The sequence below is a fragment of the Schistocerca gregaria genome, chromosome 1 (assembly GCF_023897955.1).
Source record: "Schistocerca gregaria isolate iqSchGreg1 chromosome 1, iqSchGreg1.2, whole genome shotgun sequence".
NCBI classification, from domain to species: Eukaryota; Metazoa; Arthropoda; class Insecta; order Orthoptera; family Acrididae; genus Schistocerca; species Schistocerca gregaria.
The window spans coordinates 220,253,710-220,273,128 of NC_064920.1; the positions used below are offsets into that span (position 1 = coordinate 220,253,710).

The following is a 19,419-nucleotide window of genomic DNA, read 5'->3' on the forward strand; positions in this document are numbered from 1 at the left end:
TTTCTAATGGTGCTACTAGTCATTTTAAAAATAGTTACCAGCTGTTTGACTTAAGTCACTTGTGCCAACTGACTGGGTATACAGGGCTACTGGTGACGGGAAGGGGCCCTGTGGCAGTGTAAGAAGCCTGCCGAAGCACCATGCTACAAAACATAATCTTTCCAGACAAAATACAGCTGTGATTCAGAATGCTGAGGATTTTATGAGTCGTGAAATGTTACACATCCACAGCCCTCATTCTTTTGTCCAAAGAGGAAATCGAAGAATTGCAGGAACAGAAAAAAGAATGGTCCAAACAAACTACTCCTATGAAAGGAATTCAGAAGACACATTTTTGGACTCAACAATGAGAGAATTAATATTGCACGCACTTTAAAAGGCAAGAAAGAAGACATTTTGCTCATTCCGCCAACAATTGTAAAATTGAACTGGTGACAGTTTTTGACAGTAATACAATACTGTTCAAAGACATAAAAGGATGTGTTAGCTTGTGGTTATAATGAACACTGGTGGTTAACCTGTATACTTAAAAAAAATCAGGAGAAGGATGAAATCAGTTTCTTACATCCACATGGACCATCACCATATTTTACATTTCAGAGTCATCCAGACTTTCTGTCCACAAGCAGTAGGGAAGTAGTGGCAATCGTGAACCCCGAAACTGCTACAGGGCGAACATATACGTTATCCAGTGCAGAAATGTTGATGTGCAACAGATTGATTAGTTCAAAGTGTGAAGTAGTGCACCAATAGGACGCCTATTTGTAAAATGATAGTAATTTCTAACTGAATTTAGGTCTGATCTCAGGTATTTTCATTTTGTATTTATTAATTACAGAAGCATAAAACATATGTTCTTTTGTCAATTATAAGTTATTTTTAATTTCCACATTTTACAACAACGTACAGCTGGTGAGAAGTAGGCCTAATATCTAAAAATGCTTTAGTTTTTAGGAATTTTTAAAGCACCACCCTTAAAGTAAAATTGCTTTTGATGGTGATCCCATGCTCATCCCTTGTTGAAATTTTCAGAATATGTAGATGTAAAGTGTATCTTTCACATATATTTTTTTGAGAATTTTAAAAATACAGTTTTTCCAAATTCGATAAATTCAACAATGTTATTTTTATAAATAATGTGTATCTATATATTAAGCTAATGTTTGGTATCATATAAAAGCTCTTTAAAAGAGCTTTCCAATTAAGTAAATTTTATTGTTCCAGCTTAATTAGAACAAGAGTTATAAAGAAAACAACATTGTTCCGCGAGTCAAAAATTTGTCATTTTTTTCAATTTTTGAAAGTCCATTACTAAGTAACTTTTTATCAGAAAAATGTGAAAAAATTAATTTGTGGCACTATTTATGAGTACTGTAGGCATACTTAATTTCATTTAAATCCAAGAGGGTAAGGTTGATAACGATGGTTTCATTTGTTGAACTGACGTGGAATGACCCTTTAGCACAGTCTGTGTTAAACATAAAAAGCACTCACTGCCTTCACTATCAGAAAGGACTACTACAAACATTTGTGTTGTCTCCAAAGACTTTCCCTGCTGCAGATCATTATACTGAAGGTACTATAGGAGTTGTAGAAGTTTGAGACTGGTACAAACTAGAATATGATCATAAATTCTATGTTGGAGAGGTACATGCAATTTTTGGAAACTCTTATTAAATCATTGCAATGGAGCATGCTGGTCATTGCTGGGAATGGCCTGCAAAATGTGATGAAATACTGTGCATACAGGACAAAATTATAAAGAAAATTAATCCATCTGATGTCAGTGCAAGAGGATATTTTCAATTCTCTGAATTTTAATTGAATGTACAGTTTGTTTTCCCAGACACCATGCTCTTATAATTTTTCACAGTGTTCAAAAAATTGACAAGTTTCTTATTTGGTATATAATGTTAGACATATTTTTATTTCTCTGCTCACAGGAAAATCTTTATCCAACAATAAGTAGCAAGTAACATGAGTCATGTAATGCTGAGTCACATGCATTTTCAGTATATTACAATATTTTACATTGTATAAATATTTTTAGAAATCTGTAACTGTGTTATTTGAATGCCAATCTAATTTGCATTTTCTGTGATTAAACCATATCCATACTCCTAATAGTCTGAGGACACTTTAGACCTAAATGTACTTTTCTAACATGAGTCACAATATGAATTACTTCCTTGTTCTTTAATTTTATAATTTTAATACTCTTCACTGCTTAAGTATTAATTAAACATCTTTGCCTGAATAACACAATGTATGATGGATGATTTACAAAAGAAAATATAATTTTTTAGATTGATAAAAATATCAGCATAATTAACCACTGATTTCAAATTGTAACACGAATGACCATGGAATCTTCCTTCACTCTTTCGATATTACAACCACTGCATGCTGTCTTCCAGTATTTTGTATTTTCTTATAAATTTACCATTGACACTGTCCTTCTCTCAGAAAAATTAGTGCGAATACAGTTACATGCAAGAAAAAAATTTTGGAAAATTTTTAAAAGGTACTCGACATTTGTCAGTCATTTAAACAAGGTCATATTTGGTTCCTTTAATTTCCTTGCCACAGCAAGGCATGTCACTCAGATCAAAATAAATTTATGCATCAGTAAAATTTTGGTAGTTTAATTACATGGAACTGAACTAATGCAAAACTAATTTTACATCTCAGGTTGGATTTGATGTGCACAAAAAGTTTTGCATGTAGTTCAGTACTAAAACGAAGGATACCCAGAACCCTCTGAGACAATTTGCAGTGTGTGTCTCCATGCTAAGTCACTTTATTAGCTAAATTTTCGCATCGCTCCAGATTTTAGAAGCGTATTTTGTGTGCACGAGAGGGGTAACTTTGAATTTCTGTATTTTGGAAATGGCTAATGATAACAAGAAAATCTTTGAGATTGTTAAAGATCAGGATTGTAGAAATATATTGTATAAGATTGTCATTTGCTGCTCATAGCAGTCTTGGAATCCACAGCTAAGTTTTGGTATGAAAAATTGTAAACTTACTTTGATGCTTTGTGAGGAGCAGCCCTTGAACTAATAGTGCCGTCATAAGCCCCTAAGGTCCACCGTAGACCACATCAAATGCAAAAAGAAGCAAACAATTTGCTTACTGTGTAATATTCATACTTCGTTGCCATACTGTAGGATAGTGACAACAAGATAATCCTTCTGTTGGTTATACAAATGGTCCGTAGACGAAAGGTTATCCAAAACAATTGACTCTGCCATTTTATCACCAGTAGAACATGAAGTGTGAGCACCAGAAAATCCTGTTTTTATATGCAGAGTTTTGGAACATATTGGTAAAGATGGTGTCACATGCGTACTGATACAACAAACCGAAGCTGTCTTGTAATTCTTTACACCAAAGTCATTTAACAGTGAAATACAGCATATACCCCAAGTAAAATGATTGATCACTGTTTGCAGCTCTCACTTGTTTACAGTTCTGATATGCAGGTCAGCCACGAATATTTTAGGAATAATTTTTCAAGGAATATACATGGTCTCATTTACTAATACCTGTAGTGTTTGATGTGGATGGTGTGTGTGTGTGTGTGTGTGTGTGTGTGTGTGTGTGTGTGTGTGTGTGTGTGTGTGTGTGGGTGCAGCATTTTCATTTTATTTTTTGCCAATGTACAAAGTGAGTTAAATCTTTATGTAAGAGTGCATGCACTCATAGCAATATCCATTAATAAAATATTCTTAAATTTAAGTTGTAAAAGTGGTTGACTGCCCACCAGCTTTTGGCAGAGATCTGCTCTGGCATTGTCTAATGGTTTGACTGTCGCGTGAGTGATGCTTCCATGCATATATAGTTGTGGTTATGGCAGTGACTACAGTGGTGCTCAGTCCCGTACCATATCTGGCAATGCTTTGGCTGTGCAAGCACCGTGCCCACTTCAACTCTCGTCACAGGATAAGAGGCCATACTCAGCTGCAATCCACCATCTTTGTTGTGGGTGCTGTCTGATATTTTGATTTTTTGCTTAATTTATTATGCTATCCTAGAAGCTGTTGGTCCATTTAATAACAGAAGTATTGTGTAATGCAAATTGCTGTCCGTTTTTCAGGCATTCAACGGTACCTCTATTATTAAACGGACCAACGGCTTTTGAGGTAGTGTAATAAATGAAGCAATAGATTCAAATTATTTGACAACATCCTCAATTAAAACAGTGAATTGCAGCTGAGTACGGCCTTGGATCCTGTGATTGGGGAGTTTAAGTAAGTGCAGCTTTTTCGCAACTGAAACATTGCCGTGTATGGTTCAGGATGGGGCACTAGTGATGTTGCTGGTGACGGCACTGCTATATCAAGATTGCAGTGGCATTCACATGACAGTCAGCCACTTGACTGTGACAGAGGAGATACGTGCCGAAAGCTTGTGGGCAGTTAACCACTCGATACCATTTGAAACCCAAGAATATTTTACTACGATGATTTTCTTTGCACCTTAGAGTGCTATCAGATATGGAAACATTTGAGCAAAAAATAAAGTATACATTGCACTTCCCCTCTTCCTGTCCCAGTACTTCGACGTTCATCAAATTTGTTGTTATTTTATGTTGGAGTCATTTTTAAATGAAGATAAGGACCATTAATTACAATGCCAAATGCTTTTATTGTTTATACTTCATAATAGGTCTGAAGGGTTACAGTACAAAATCAGAGCTCGATACCGTTCCCGTACATAGCTAGACTTAATTTTTTTTTTTTAATTAAGTATATCGTAAAAGTGTATTCTTCAACATTTGTAATAAAAATACAAATGTGTCCTACTCATCACACATTGTATTATCTTGGTCGCCTATGTACAAGACGCATGAAAAATTGGACAGTTTGTCAACTCACTAATAGGTAACAGATCTGTGAAAATGGGGACGTGATGCCTGACTGATTTTCATATGCACACAGTTGAAACTTCAAACATGAATTTATCAAATATTGTTGCTGTTAGGACTATGCTATTTGGCAGTTTTATTATTAAGACATGTAAGTAAGTATTCATGTCTAAATTCTGAAATTGTCACTCTTCCCCCCTGCGAGACTGCATTAAATGACCCCTCATTTTTATGTACAGGGTGTTCCAAAAAGAATGACTTGATTTTAAATAGAATTATTTATTAGGAAGAAGGGCTTAACACCAACAAATTGCATACTAAATTACCCAGAAAAGACTGTTTATAAAAATCTGTCATAAATGTTCAATATGTTTTCTATCGACTGCACGGACAACATCCAGCCGATAGCCGAATTCATCCCAAACTGAGCGTAAGGTGTCTGAAGCTACAGCAGCTGATATTCTTGTTTTTAGTTCAGCACTGTCACGAGGTAAGGAAGAAATGTTTAGTGCGAAATCGAATATGAAACACCTGCTGAAATGCAATCACTGATTGAGTACGACTAAATTCAATAACACAATATGCCTTCTGTTGTGCGGGTGCCATATTGCGCAAGACTGGCTGCATGCTCCAGGTCAATGCTTGTAGCAACATCTAGCGGATTTTTTCTGAAACTCTAGACCATGCCAATCACATCTAGTACTGTTTGTTACCTAGTGTCATTTGTCTCAATATTATTACAAGTTAAAATTGGGTCATTCTTTTTGGGACACTCAGTATTTTTTAAAATGGACTTTTGTGTTTAATCTGCATCTTTTTTGTTTCCAGGAAAGAACCAAATTATATTGAGGACCAGAGAGTGAGTGATTCAACAAAATTGACTTGTGCTGAAGAAGACAATACATATGCAGTATTTGTCACATACATTGAAATTTACAATAACAATACATATGATCTGTTGGAAGAAATACCAGAAGATTGCTTGAGGCAAAGGTAAATATCAAGCATCATATTTAAGAGCTGAAATCTGTGATTTTTGGCCAAAATCAAGAGTTGACTTGAAATGTTTGGTTTCCTTATGGTATTAAACTCCTTGATCTATGACTACAAACTCAATATCTAAAATTTCAACGTTGTTGGTACTTTGGAATATGGTGTAGTCGAAAAGTAACAAGGCATTGTTATACAGGGTGATTCAAAATTTCTTCTTTACGGGATTGTAGAGTTCGTATAGGCTGACTTAACAGATGAAGTTTTGATAAAGACCCCATGTCTGGAAGTGTACTGTTTGGATGTAAAGTAAGTTTGAAGATTGGCTCACTTTCATCTTTGCTGCTTCACAGTACACACACAAGCTCAGAAGAAGATGCTGTTGTCTGTCCCTGTTGTAATTACATCATCACATAACACCTTTGTCCATCTAAAACAGCTATGGGGAAATTGGTGTGTTTGCAACTAAGGTTGCCTGTGGTGCTCAAAGGACACAATGCACTCAAGGCATTCTTAGTTTCATATAGTTACATGGGACGGGACCTGATGAGGAGTACACTGTGCCATGCACTGTGCTACAGCACACAGGCCAGATCTCATTGCCTCTGCTGTGGGCAGGCTGGAGATTTGAAAGTGATTCTCAACTGATTTTTGCTCCCAAACAGTACTTTACTGACCAGGAGTTCCTTATATAATAAAGTTTTGAATCATCCTTGTATATTCTTTGTTATCCACACAACATACATTGATGATGCCAGATAATATTAACAAATATTCTCTTTTGAAACATACATAATAAAAGGCACTGGTGGGTTACATACAGATTTGATTTTATCCTTATGATTGATATAGACCCTCATGAATAACTACAGACTGTCTTGTCTGCTCTTGATCCCAACTATGTGTAACCTCACCATTTGGTGGCAAATCATAAATTCCATTTTATTGTCAAATAAAAGAAAATAAGTTAATTAATAGTATTAGAGAGGGAAACTTATAAAGGTAATGAGACTGAATTTTTAGGACTAATTATTTCATGTAGCAAATGGCTTTTTATTTTACGAACACACGACACTACTTTCCATTTGTAATTCTAAAAATTTTAAATTGTGAGTATTTCTCTTAAAATCCAAAATAGGGGTAGTGAAACAATTGCCTTGCAGTGTTCAGTTGGAAAAATAATATCTAATAATAATGGTTACATTCCTTACCAAATGGAAAAGTTGACAAATACGTGAAAACTTCAGGTGCAGTTATGATCATCTAGTTTTATGATAAGAGATGGCTGAAGCATGTTAAATGGTTGGACTAAATGTTTGAGTGCCCATGTGTCCTTTTCAACTTTGACATAACTGCCTAAAACTAGGAAGGTGTTGCTCAATGTACATTACCTTGTTTTTCAAAGTTCTGGAATCTGGTTAAAATTCTTCAGTTCAGAACTGTTTCATAGCTGAGATTTCAAGAGTAGTCAGTTAGTATTTCCCACTCTTGTTCGAGATGAACTGATCTGGCATATGGTATTCAAAGATCCAATGTTCTGAAAATAGTAGATCTAACTTGTATTCGAGCTCCAGCCACACACTGCATACTAGCCACACACTGCATACTGTGTGTACAACTATGGCATTTGTGTTAGTGGTCTTTCTTACCTTTTGTGATATTGCTCCTTTTATTTTAATAAAGTGTGTCTCTAATGGAATAAGTCAAAAGGTGTAATGTCAGGTTACCAAGGAGGCTAAGGAGTCCATCTGCTTCTTTTGTGATTTTCTGGAGCTGCTGGTTCAGGACATCTTAAACATCCTTGGCCTGGTGTTGTGGTGCTTGTTGCAAAATAGTTTAACAGTAAACTAATTGTGGTGAAGAGGTCCTCCAAAGAGTCTTTGGTGGTGAATGGTGGAAAGCCACAGGTATTTTCTCTCTGTCATCTTCACTTGTCGTAGGTTGGCTTGTATGATGCTTCACATACATACTGCTGTCTGCATGACATTTCTGTACTGCTGGTTGTGGATGATAGTTTTCATGTAACACATTTGGAGTTCTTTCACACTTTAGAAACAGATTTGGGCTGAATAACTCATTCAAGATGTTGTGCCTTTTCCTCAGCAATAACTGGCTACCTACCTGCCTTGGCTTTGCTTAGTTAGCTTTGTGTATCTATGGCTAGAGGACTTGTCTGATATAGCAGTAACAAATTGTGTACAAAAATCTCATTCATCAATCAGGCTATCTGTCAGTAAATACCATTTCACAATCCCCATAATAGTGTGTTTGAGTTAGCCTTCACATACTGACAGTAGATGTGGCAGGTGTCTTTAATTTAGTGATATGCATAGCGTATCACGCTACACTCTAAATACCAAGAGGACAGTTGCTTGTATTTTGATTTACACAAGGCAAAAACTGTTACAGCATCTGAACCAAACAACAAAAATGAGGTTGTAAAATATGTATTGAAACATCCTGTACACTGTTCATAAAGTGGGTTTTTACCAGTGATGTAAATTTCATTACTTACCTTCATAAAGCAATACAGATAAATTGTCTACAGCATTGCTGTTACAAATAAGATTTTGTATTTTAGAATTTTTGTTATATTTCAGATTTTTGTTATATTTTAAGAACTTCAGTTTTTTCTGTAATAAATAGAAAGTTATGCTCCTCTAAATGTTCCATTGACATGATACAGCCATGTGTGTTCATCTGAAATAAAAATACATTAGTTCTTTGTATAAGGGCACAAAGTACATAAACTGGTGGTATTTACATCCACTTCAAACAAATAACACAAAACATGTAAAAATCTTTGCAGCCATAGCTGATACAGTGAGCTGTTCCACTAATTTCTTCTAAAATTATTTCATTGTTAATTTTAGATCTCTGCAAAGTCGAATCATCAGAGAAGATGCTAATCACAATATGTATGTACATGGTGTGACAGAAGTGGAAGTTAAATCAACAGAAGAAGCATTTGATTTATTTTACAAAGGACAGAGACGTAAAAGGATGGCTCACACTTCGCTGAATGCTGAATCAAGTCGTAGTCATTCGGTGTTCACAATTAGACTGGTGCAGGTAAATCTTACGATGGAATACACGTTCATTTGTAAATCATACTTTGTATGAGGGCTATTAATAACTTAACTTCAGATAGGCTATTAGGAATAAACAAATGCTTCATGGCACTTGAATGGTTGGAAAAGGAGACCATGGTAATCATGTTGTCAGTCTGCCTGCAACAAGTAGAAAAAGTGGATGAAGTTATTGTCCCTCTTGCCAGCGACAAGTTAAGTTCACTCACCTGCTTTCTGCAAGCAGGAATAGTCAACACTGTAGAGATTCATTGTCTATTGTGTCATGTTATATTAATCTTAAAATTAGAAAATGAAGAGATTATTTGACCCTTCTTGAAAACTGGAATGATATGTGTATCTGTCCATTTGCTAGGTACTGTATAACTTTATATGCTCTGTGCTTCTTCAGGTAAGAAATGGCTGTAATTTCAGGCTGATGTCTTTTTCAGTGGCTGTCAGTTGTAATCCCCTTTACCATGGACATTGTAAGTTTGCAGTAAATCCACTGAAATCTGAACACTGTCATTCACAAAATATCATTTTCCCGAAGAAATTTTTTTCCCCCTTCTCTGTAAACAGATCTACACCCAAAACACAACCCACCACAAGATCATTAGCAATGCACATCCTACCACTGCATTCCCCAGGGTAAATCTGGTGCCAACAGCTCTCAGGATCTTACAGTTGTAGCACTGTCATTGACGTTTCATAGTAAAACTCCAGCCCAAAGTTCGTACTGCCTTGTAACACAAGGCTTGCTCTGGCCTGGTCCCTACTCCATTCCACAACCACTAAATGCAGTCCTGTCCATTTTTCCTGCCGATAATTTATCAACTTCTCTTGTTGCTGGTGATAAGATTCCTACAATTTTGAGTAATTTGTCTAGCCTGCTAGATATTGTGCCAGTAGATGTTGTTTGCAATAAAACCATGACTATAGCTGTTCTTGGCACTTTTGTTTGTTGGTGATAGTCCCCCTCACAAAGCAGGAATAACACCAGTGTCTGGACGCCAAGGTGCATGTGCCAGTCGTGGCTGGGGCATGGGCACTAAAGCAGTGGTTAACTTGCCAGGTTGCCTATGGTGCAGCTGAGTAGGGGAGAGCCCCCATTTGGAGTGGGTAGCACCAACACAGGTGACTCGTAAATGTAGCAGATCAAACTTGCTTCAGAACCACTTAAACGCGGAGACCCTACGTTTCTTTCCCTGGCTGCTATATGGGAGTGAGTTAGGGCTAAAAGACAACTCCACACAATACTTATACCTTTTTGACCACTATTTTTTGTTGAACATCTTGAGCACAAGTCTGGGGGTGCAGCAGTGATTTTGAAAATGAAAAGTGGTTCATTTCTCATTAAAACGGTGTTGTCCACTCAGTCATGGCCAGTGCTCACCTGTTAAAAGCTGGGTGACATTCCAATAACTCGACCCCCTCCCCACTTGCCATATGCCTCAATATGGTACTAGGTATCAACTTTCAACACAGCCTGCTCGTATAGACTGATGACTAGTTACATACCAATTTGGAGCAACAGGCTCTGCATTTCATCCTTTTGATTCAAAGCTGTGCACATAATCTCTACTACTAATTCGATTTGGAGGTAAATTCAGCGTAAAGGATGCTGTTGTTGACAGCTTTGAGCATATGGCTCAAAAATTTCAGGTTTTTGTTCACAATTAGTTTTCTGTTTCGTCGATACTTGTTTGCTTTGCAGTTGTTACCACAAATCAAAATTAAATTCTCAAAAGTCATGAATTTTACACTGAAAAGATAATTAATCGGAATGCAGTTGTATTGATGTGATAATTAGACAATTTAGCTCAAATATTGCTAGAAATTAAGCGGTCTGAGAAAATCTCTCTTTCACAACAATGCACAACCACACTCTGAAGGAAGGAAAAACTTACTTTCTGGCTGGGAGCGTTTCCAGTATCCTCCCTAAAGTCTGAAGTTGTCACAAAGACGTTTCCATGTCTTGTGCAAGCCTTGCTGGCTACTCAGCACTTCATGACTGATGTTGAGCTCAAGGATGGTGTCACCAACTGGTTGGAGTGTCATGTGGTACCACTCTCTGATGATGGAGTAAAGAAGCTGGTGTTGGGTCGCACAGTTACTTTTAGAGAAGCAATGTCAACAGCAATTACAGGTTGTATGTATTTAAAAATCTTTTTTAAAAATTGTCAGTCTGAGCTTAATTTATGAATAGCCCTCATACAATTTACACAGAACGTCTTGTTGAAACAGCAAGATAAGTTTTTTAGAAATGAGACTAGGCTATTTCCAAACATGTATTGTAGTTCAATTTTTGCAATGCAATGTTCAACATTATTCATTTTGCCACCAGGCTCCTCTTGATGGCCAAGGAGAAACGGTGCTTCAAGATAAGAGAGCAGTTTGTATCAGCCAGCTGTCACTAGTTGATTTGGCAGGTAGCGAACGTACAAATCGTACAAAGAACAGTGGCCAGAGGCTTCGGGAGGCAGGTGAGGATTGTTAATGAGCTGTTTATAACTGAAATATTTACTGCAGATCAGGGTAGTTGGAGGACACGTGTCACATCTATGGTGAACAGGTTGTGTGTTAGTTTAAAAAGTGTCCTTGCATCAGTTCAGTGCCTTGTGTAGATACCATTTAGCCTAGTGTAAAGCTAAAAGTGGCAGTTAATAATCATCTATAGTGCCTATCAGTAAACTCGTGAGTCTTTAAAGAATTGAACTCCTATGTTTAAAATGGCATCAAAAGTCCGATTACTTTACAGGCGAATTAATGCATTAAATATTTGACTTAAAGCGTGTAAGTGAGAGGTAGTTCAGGAAAGGTTTGAAATTACATGTAAACTTCCTTGTAAGACACTAAGTGCTCTCATTCTCAGATAGTGGACTGACTGACCTCATATATTTGCGTCCCATCAGTTATGCTGCCTCAGGATACACAGTGTCTAATTGTAATATTTGTCTTATTGTGTTAAACTTTCAACATATATTCTTATACTTGTTAATGATTAGATCATGGAAACATTTTAAATTCAGTCAATAATTATGCAAAATTTTTTTGACAAACCAATTTTCGTTGACCCTGTGTTGCATCTTGTACTGGGCTGGCGTATGGTGTGTTAGTAGTACAGATCCTCATTGTTTGCAAATCTCGAACCCGCACAGTAACTGTACTAGATTGCCAGACCTTCATAACTGCTGCCTTTTGCACATAATGCTGTGTGTAGAAGTACAGAAGTGGGAAAATTAAATTTCAGAACAATCATAGATCCGAGAATAATCTAAAAGGTAAGGAAAATGGATAAAACGTGTGCACATTAGAGAAGATAGTTATTCTATTTAGCTGAAAGCTGTATAAGCTGAAAAAGTAATAATTATTAATACTGTTTTATGAATAAGTTCAAATTTGAGCATCAGATCCCACCAAAAATTTCCTCAATGAAATTTATAATTTCAATATTTCATAAAATAACATTATTTTAGTGAAGTTGCACATGTTTGGAGTCAGAAAAATAGGGGCTACTAAACTTCTTCACAGAACTTTGGAAAGAGCAACATTTATACATTTAAACATGGTGAAACACACTAGCTACAGATAAAAGTACCATCCAGGGGCCTCATGGTTCTTTCGTGAGTTCGTCCCTGGCGTACACGGGTCCCCAAGCCCATTCTTCATTCCCTGTCTGCATTTCCTTCACCCTTCCTCCTCCCTTCCTATCCTCGCTCTTTCCCCGTTGCCGCATCATCCTTCCTTTCTCTTGGTGCTCTGATTTATGTTGACCTGGCTATCCACTTGGTTTCCTGTACTGGTTGCAATTTTGTTCCTTTTTGCCTGTTGTTCCATTCTTTCTGGTTTTTAGGTCCCCACTTTAGGTTTGACCTCCACTTCAAAATTTCCTGTTTTTAGTGAGAGCCACATGGGGAAGAACTCGGCATCTACGGTGTGGATTCCTCTTCCTTCCTTCCTTCCCCACTGTAGCCCCCTTTCACCCTGCTAGGTCACCAGCATAGGTAACCAGTCGGTGTGGTGGGGCTGTTATGTACCCATATGGCTGAGCCCCCTGACAACACAGGTATCACACTACTGATACCTGAGTTGTTCCCTCCCCATGTATGACAAGGAGTGGTTGTTTATCTACCTGGAGCATTGGAACGGGCAATGACTGCCTTGACAGATGTCCCTTGCTGTGGTGCCCATGGAGAGAGTCCCTGTTCAGAGTGGGTGGTATCAGGATGGGTGATTGGCACATGAAACATATCAAACTGAAAAAATCTGGCAGTTCTCAAAAGGCCATCTCTTTGAATCGTGAAGGATCCTTGAATGCTGCTTCGTATGGCTCGGCAACCTCCCCTACCCTGACTACACCATAGGAGGAGGGCCAGGCTTGCTGTCTTGGGATGAAACCCTTTCCCTGTTACCACGTCTGTTCTAAGACGGTTGGGGACACATTCACCGCCACAAAGCCATAGTTTTTCATAGAAAATATCGAGGACAAGTTTGGTGTAGTGGAGTCTCTCAGTAAGATGTACCTGTTGATCCAAGCTTCTTCTGCCACCCAATCCACAGCTCTTCGTGCCTGTGATCATCTTGGCAATGTCGCTCCTCACTAATCTCTGAATATGGTCCAGGGAGTAATTTTTCATAGGGACCTCATCCTGCAAACTGATGAGGAACTCGGGCTAATCTGGAGTGGCATGATGTTCATTTTGTTCGAGGTGTGCAGAAGGGTCACAAAGACAACCGCACCGATACTGGCGCCTTCATTTTGGCCTCCCAGGGAAGGTCAAGGTTATGTGCTACGTATGTGACTTGAAGCTGTACATCCCTGTACCTTTGTGGTGCTTTCGTTGCTTGCATTTTGGGCATGATGCGGGATGAAACGGACAAGGGGGTGTTCAACTCTGCCATTCTGCCAGAGAAAGGTAGTAGGGTAGAAAGAGGATGACGATGCCATCGCAAAGTGTCGCGAGGTGTTCTGCGAGGACCAATGGATCAGTGCACATATCATCTCTGAGGTTCAGACCCTGGACAGTTGACTGCCACTGGCGGTCCATAGGCTACAGAGCTTTGACCAAACCTGCAATGAAGAGGCAGATGTCTCCAGGGAAGAAACACAGCACTCCCAGCATTCCTTTTTGCTCTGCTTAGTAAGGCAATGAGCCTTAGCACAGAGACACTTAAAAAGTGAGGAGGTTGGTCTGTGAAGGAAGTAGCTGAAATTGTTGCAGCGCCTGTCGGTGGGGCTTCTGACCTCTGTTAGGTCTCTTGTTACCTCGGTGTTATAAGTTGATTTTTGGACCTTGTAGTGTATGCTGAGTGCCAGCTCCAAGGTGCCATCCGACAGGCCTCTGTGTGGCCACCGCCCATGGTTTACAGTTTCCTCCCTCCAAATGTGGGTTATGCATTGCTGTCATCACCCCACAGTACACCCTGCTCCAGAACTTTATTTAGGCAAGCAGCTCCTCGATGTTGTAGCACAGTCCCGTTTCTTGGCCCTCATTTTTGATAAGCTGATGTGGCTACCCCACATTCACCACCTAAAGATGACATGTATGTGGAAGCTTAATGCTCTCAGCCTCCTGGCCCACACATTTTGGGGTGCAGACTGTTCCTCTCTTCTCTATCTTTAACATGATCTGGTCTTGTCCAGACTAGATTATGGTAGTCAGGTTTCTGGCTCAGCAGCTCCTTTCACTTTGAAAATCCTTAACTCTGTGGATCATTGTGAAGTGCATCTCGTTATTAGTGCCTTTCGCACGAGTGTTGTTGGTAGTCTCTTCACAGAAACTGGGATTCCCCCTCTATATACCCGACAGCCAATTCCTTGTTTCTAATGCAATCGCCATTCGCCAATACCCTGACTCTCCTGTGAACCCTGTGCTCTTCGCCAGTGAAGTACGTCTCCTCCTTAAAACCCGCTGGTTGGCATGCGTCTCACTTTCGCCTGTTGGGATCTCCATTCACTGGACTGCACCCTGTGTCTTTCCTCCCATACCACCACCCCCATCCCCCTTGGATGGTGCCTAAACCACAGATTAGGACCGATCTGTTTCAGGGTCCTAAGGTCTGTGTCATTCCTATGGTTTTCTGGCACCTTGTCTGTGCCATCCTTACAGAGTTCCAGGGTGCCACCATCTTTTACACTGATGGTTCCAAGACTATTGATGAGGTGGGATATGCTTTCACATCTCCTACTGGCTTAGAGCACTATTTATTGCTTGTGTTCACAGAAGAGCTTCCAGCCATTCGCTGGGCTCTCCTCTTTGTTTATCAGGCCTCTCTCCACAGTGTTGTAATTTGTTCAGACTCCATGAGCAGCCTGCAGTCTATTGACCAATGCTTCTCTCATCACCCTTTGATCTCTGCTATACATGACCTCTCTGCCCTTGAGTGGGCCGCCTCTTCAGTTGTCTTTCTCTGGGTCCCAAGTTATGTGAGCATCCCAAGGAATGAATTGGTGGATCATTTGGCTAGAGAAGCACCCCCCCCCTCCCTCCCCCTATTTCCTTTCGTGATTCCAGCTGCGGATATGTGGATCTATGTCAAGTCTCTCTTTGTGCAACAGTGGAATGCCATCTGGAGTGCTACTGCTCATAGTAATAAACTCCATACAATCAAGGAGTCTACTGCAGTTTGGCAGTCTTCTTTCTGCTCCACTTGGAAGGAGTCAACTGTTTTAGGCCATTTATGCATTGCTCATACCCAGCTCACCCATTGTTTCCTCCTATGTAACAACCTACCCCCCACAATGTGGTTGTGGAGCCACACTTGATGATATATTGGTGGAATGTCCCCTTCTTTTAGCATTTTGTGTTGAGTATAGTCTTCCCGATTCCTTAAATTTAATATTAGCTGATGATCCACGGATGGTTGAACTGGTCCTTGGTTTCCTCTGTGAATGTGGTTTTTATTTCCAGATATAAGGTTCTCCTTTAGTCTTGGAGTAGGGGCAGGTTGGTTATGGTTGGGACTTCTTTTTACTGCCGTCTTGGTCTGTGACCCCATGACTGCCCCCCCCTCCCCCTTTTTTCCAGTTTTTAGATTTGGTCTCACTTTTTATGCCTTTACTGTGTGTGTTTAATGTTCATTATTTTATAATGTGACTCCTCTGACTGCATCTGTCCACTTTTAGCAGACCCTCTTTCGTCTGTAACTCACTTCTGAATCGCGGGACTGGTAACCTTGCCGTTTGGTCCCATAACCCCTCTCAATCAATCAATCACATAAAAATAGTGTATAAAATCATGTTCTTGGAGAAGAAAATCTTTTAATAATGAGGAAAATAAGGGCTTTCAAACAAGGTATGTCAGTGTTAAAAGAAAAAATTAATTTTGAATTTTTAAGAGCATGTGGTTTGTGAATACTGTAAATGTTAAAAATATTTCCAAATACATCTCCTTAAACTAATTATCCTGTTAATGTCAATAGCATGTTAGTGAACAATAGGTTTAAAGAAACTTCACAGGTAAGAATGTGAAGATTTCAGATATGCACAGTGTATTTATAACATGTAGAGAGACCAGAAGGGAAAAATAAATTCATGAAATGTATTCGCACCTGCGAATATGGGATTCGGACATTGTAGTGGAATGACAATGAAAAAACCCTCAGTCGGGGGGTTAGAATAGGCCCGAGGTATTCCTGCCTGTCGTAAGAGGTGACTAAAAGGAGTCTCCCACTTTTCGGCTGTATGAGTTCAGGTCCTATTTTTATGGTTTGACCTGCCACTTTCCAAATTCCACATAAGTGCGGGCGATATGGGTAAGGGCGCCTTACGTGGTGCATGAGTTATCCATAGTGCCCTCAGATTCAATCTCCTGAGCCTCTTGTCATGGCTTTGTATCTCCACCTGCAATTCAACTATTTGGGCGAGGGCACTTTTTCGGGTATGTCATCTCCTGTCTTTTGCCCCCCATGACAATATTGGATTTCTCTGCATCCAGTATCCAGCATGATGGCCAGTCCGTTGTGGTTGGGCTGTCATGTACCCATTTGGTGGTAGTCTCCTGACACCACAGGGATCGCTCTGCTGATGCTTGAGCTGTAAACTCCCCACCTATGCAAGGAGTAGAGGTCTGTCCTGGGGCATCAGGACTCCCAGCAATGACCATCATGTCAGGTGGCCTTTGCTGTGGGTGGGTGGTGCTCATGGGGAGAGCCCCTGAGCTGAGTGGGTGGCATCAGGGCAGATGACGTGCAATGAATTGGACTAAGTCATCTCTTGCTGGTGACCATACGGTGCCAGCTGTCTTAAGAAGGGCAAGATAGAGTACAATGCTGACAAGTATGACCCTAAATCATTTTCCTCCCTTGCTACACCATGGGAGGAACATAAGCCTACCGAAAGAAGAGAGCCATGTTCGCCTCAGTATTTAGCCTATAGCAGAATGGATGGGGACTCCTTTCTACCTACAAAGCCTCAATTTTTTGTTGAACATCTTGAGGATAAGTTTGAAGTGATAGTGCTGCCCAGGATCAGAACTGGTGCAGACTGGTGTTACTCGCATGTGACTGGCTGTGTGATATTCCTGTTTGTCACTCCCCATAAAAGACCCAACATGATAAAGGGGATTATTTTCCATAGAGACCTCCCCTTGCAGTCTGACGAGCTTCATGCCAATCTAGAACGGCGAGGTGTTCATTTCATCCCAGCATGTTTACAGGTGACCCAAAGACAACAGGCTTGCTACTGGTGCCTTCATTTTGGCCTTCGAGGGTGATTCATTGCCTGAAAAGGTCAAGGTGAAGGTTCACCACTGTGATGTTAAACTATACGTCCCTTCCCCTATGCCGTGCCTTAAGTGGTGGAAATTTGGGCATATGTCTTCCCCCCAAGCTTCCAGTGCCACATGTTGTGACTGCGGACGTCCACTACATCCAGATACTCCATGTGCACCTGCTCCCACTTCTATCAACTGTGGAGAGCACCACTCCACCTGCTTGGCATACTCCACAGTACTCCAAAAGGAGTACTGGACCAATAGACGTACCTAGAGGCTAAACGTAAATTTGAGCGATTACACCCCGTTTGGTTGATGTCTTACATATGCTACAGCTACTTTAATGTCGCCGTCACACTCTGTGCCATGAACAGTGGGCCCTCCGGGCCACCAGAATACATCCGCCCCATGGTGGTAGGAGAAAATCTCAATCTGTTGCTCCCAAAGTACCTACTTCAGGAGCAAGCCGCCGCCCCCCCCCCCCCCCCCAAACGCAGGTGACTACGGTCCCTTCCCCGCAGCTCGAGAGACAGCCTCCTCCGGCTCCTCTTCTGTGGAACAGATTCCTTGGGACCCTTCCTTCAAGGTCTCTACTGATGCCACAGTGGACACTCGCCAGTGGCAAAAGGAGCCAAACACTGCTGGACAAAGAGCTTCCTGGTCTTCCTCCGTGCCTGAAACTACTTCAGAGGAGTCCTTTGAGCAAGCTCCTAAAGAGAAACGAGAGGGCAGGCAATCCAAGAAGAAGACTGCTAAGAAACAGGACCCTCCAGTGACCGCAATACCACCACTCCCTACCAATTCTGCATCTGAGGGTGAGATGGGGACCTGGATCTCACTGATGCCTCATCCATAGTGGGAATGGATATAAGTACTTCATCGGTGGCAGCAGGTGACCCTGAGGGGGTAAACTGACTCCTTGCACGCTTCATGCATTTCCAGCCTCACAATCACATCCTCCAGTGGAATGATCTCGCCAACATTCTATGTCAGCTGTTACAACAGATGGTGAGTCGGCAGTTGTGTTGGCTCCTGGAGTCACGAGGAGTACTGGCTTCATGCCAGGGCAGTTTCTGCCAGTGTCGCTCTACCACTGATAATCTTGTGCCCCTTGAGTGTGCCATCCAAACAGCCTTTTCCAGGTGCCGACACCTCGTTGTCATTTTTTTTATTTACGGAAAGCATGTGACACCACCTGACGATATATCCATGCCACTCTGGGGACCCACTCCAGATTTTTATCCAGTTTCCTGTTGCTTTGTACTTTCATGTCCAAGTTGGTGCTTCCCATAGATCAACCTGTATCCAGGAGAATGGGGTCCTGCAGGGCTCCATATTGATTCTTTTTTTTAGTAGCCATTAACAGTAGCTGCAGTTGGAGGGCCATCAGTTGCACCTTCTCTGTATGCAGACGACTTCTGCATTTCATACTGCTCTTCCAGTACTGGTGTTGCCGAGTGGCACCTACAGGGAGCTATCTACAAGATGCAGTCATGGGCTCTAGCCCACGGCTTCCAGTTTTCACCCGTGAAAACGTGTCGTGCACTTCTGTCGGTGTCATACCATTCATCCGGTACCATAACTCTACCTTAATGACGATCCACTGACTATTGGAGATTGACTTGGCTTTCTCACCTTTGTCAGCTTAAGTAGAACTGCTGGTAGCACCTCAATACCCTCCGCTGCCTGAGCAACACCAACTGGGGTGCAGATCGCTCTATGCTGCTGCTGCTGCTGCTGCAGCAGCTCTACAGAGCCCTTGTTCTATCCTGCA

At 40.6% G+C, this 19,419-nt stretch overlaps 1 protein-coding gene across 1 annotated transcript in view; it reads left to right on the forward strand.

Annotated features, from left to right (window-relative positions):
* The window catches only part of LOC126337770 (kinesin-like protein KIF23), a 138,927-nt gene that overhangs the window by 15,183 nt on the left and 104,325 nt on the right, over positions 1-19,419 (forward strand). Inside the window, exons 3-5 of the mRNA XM_050001497.1 lie at positions 5,699-5,863; positions 8,734-8,932; positions 11,276-11,414. Coding sequence (XP_049857454.1) covers positions 5,699-5,863; positions 8,734-8,932; positions 11,276-11,414 — 503 coding nt within the window. The remainder of the gene's footprint in view (positions 1-5,698; positions 5,864-8,733; positions 8,933-11,275; positions 11,415-19,419) is intronic.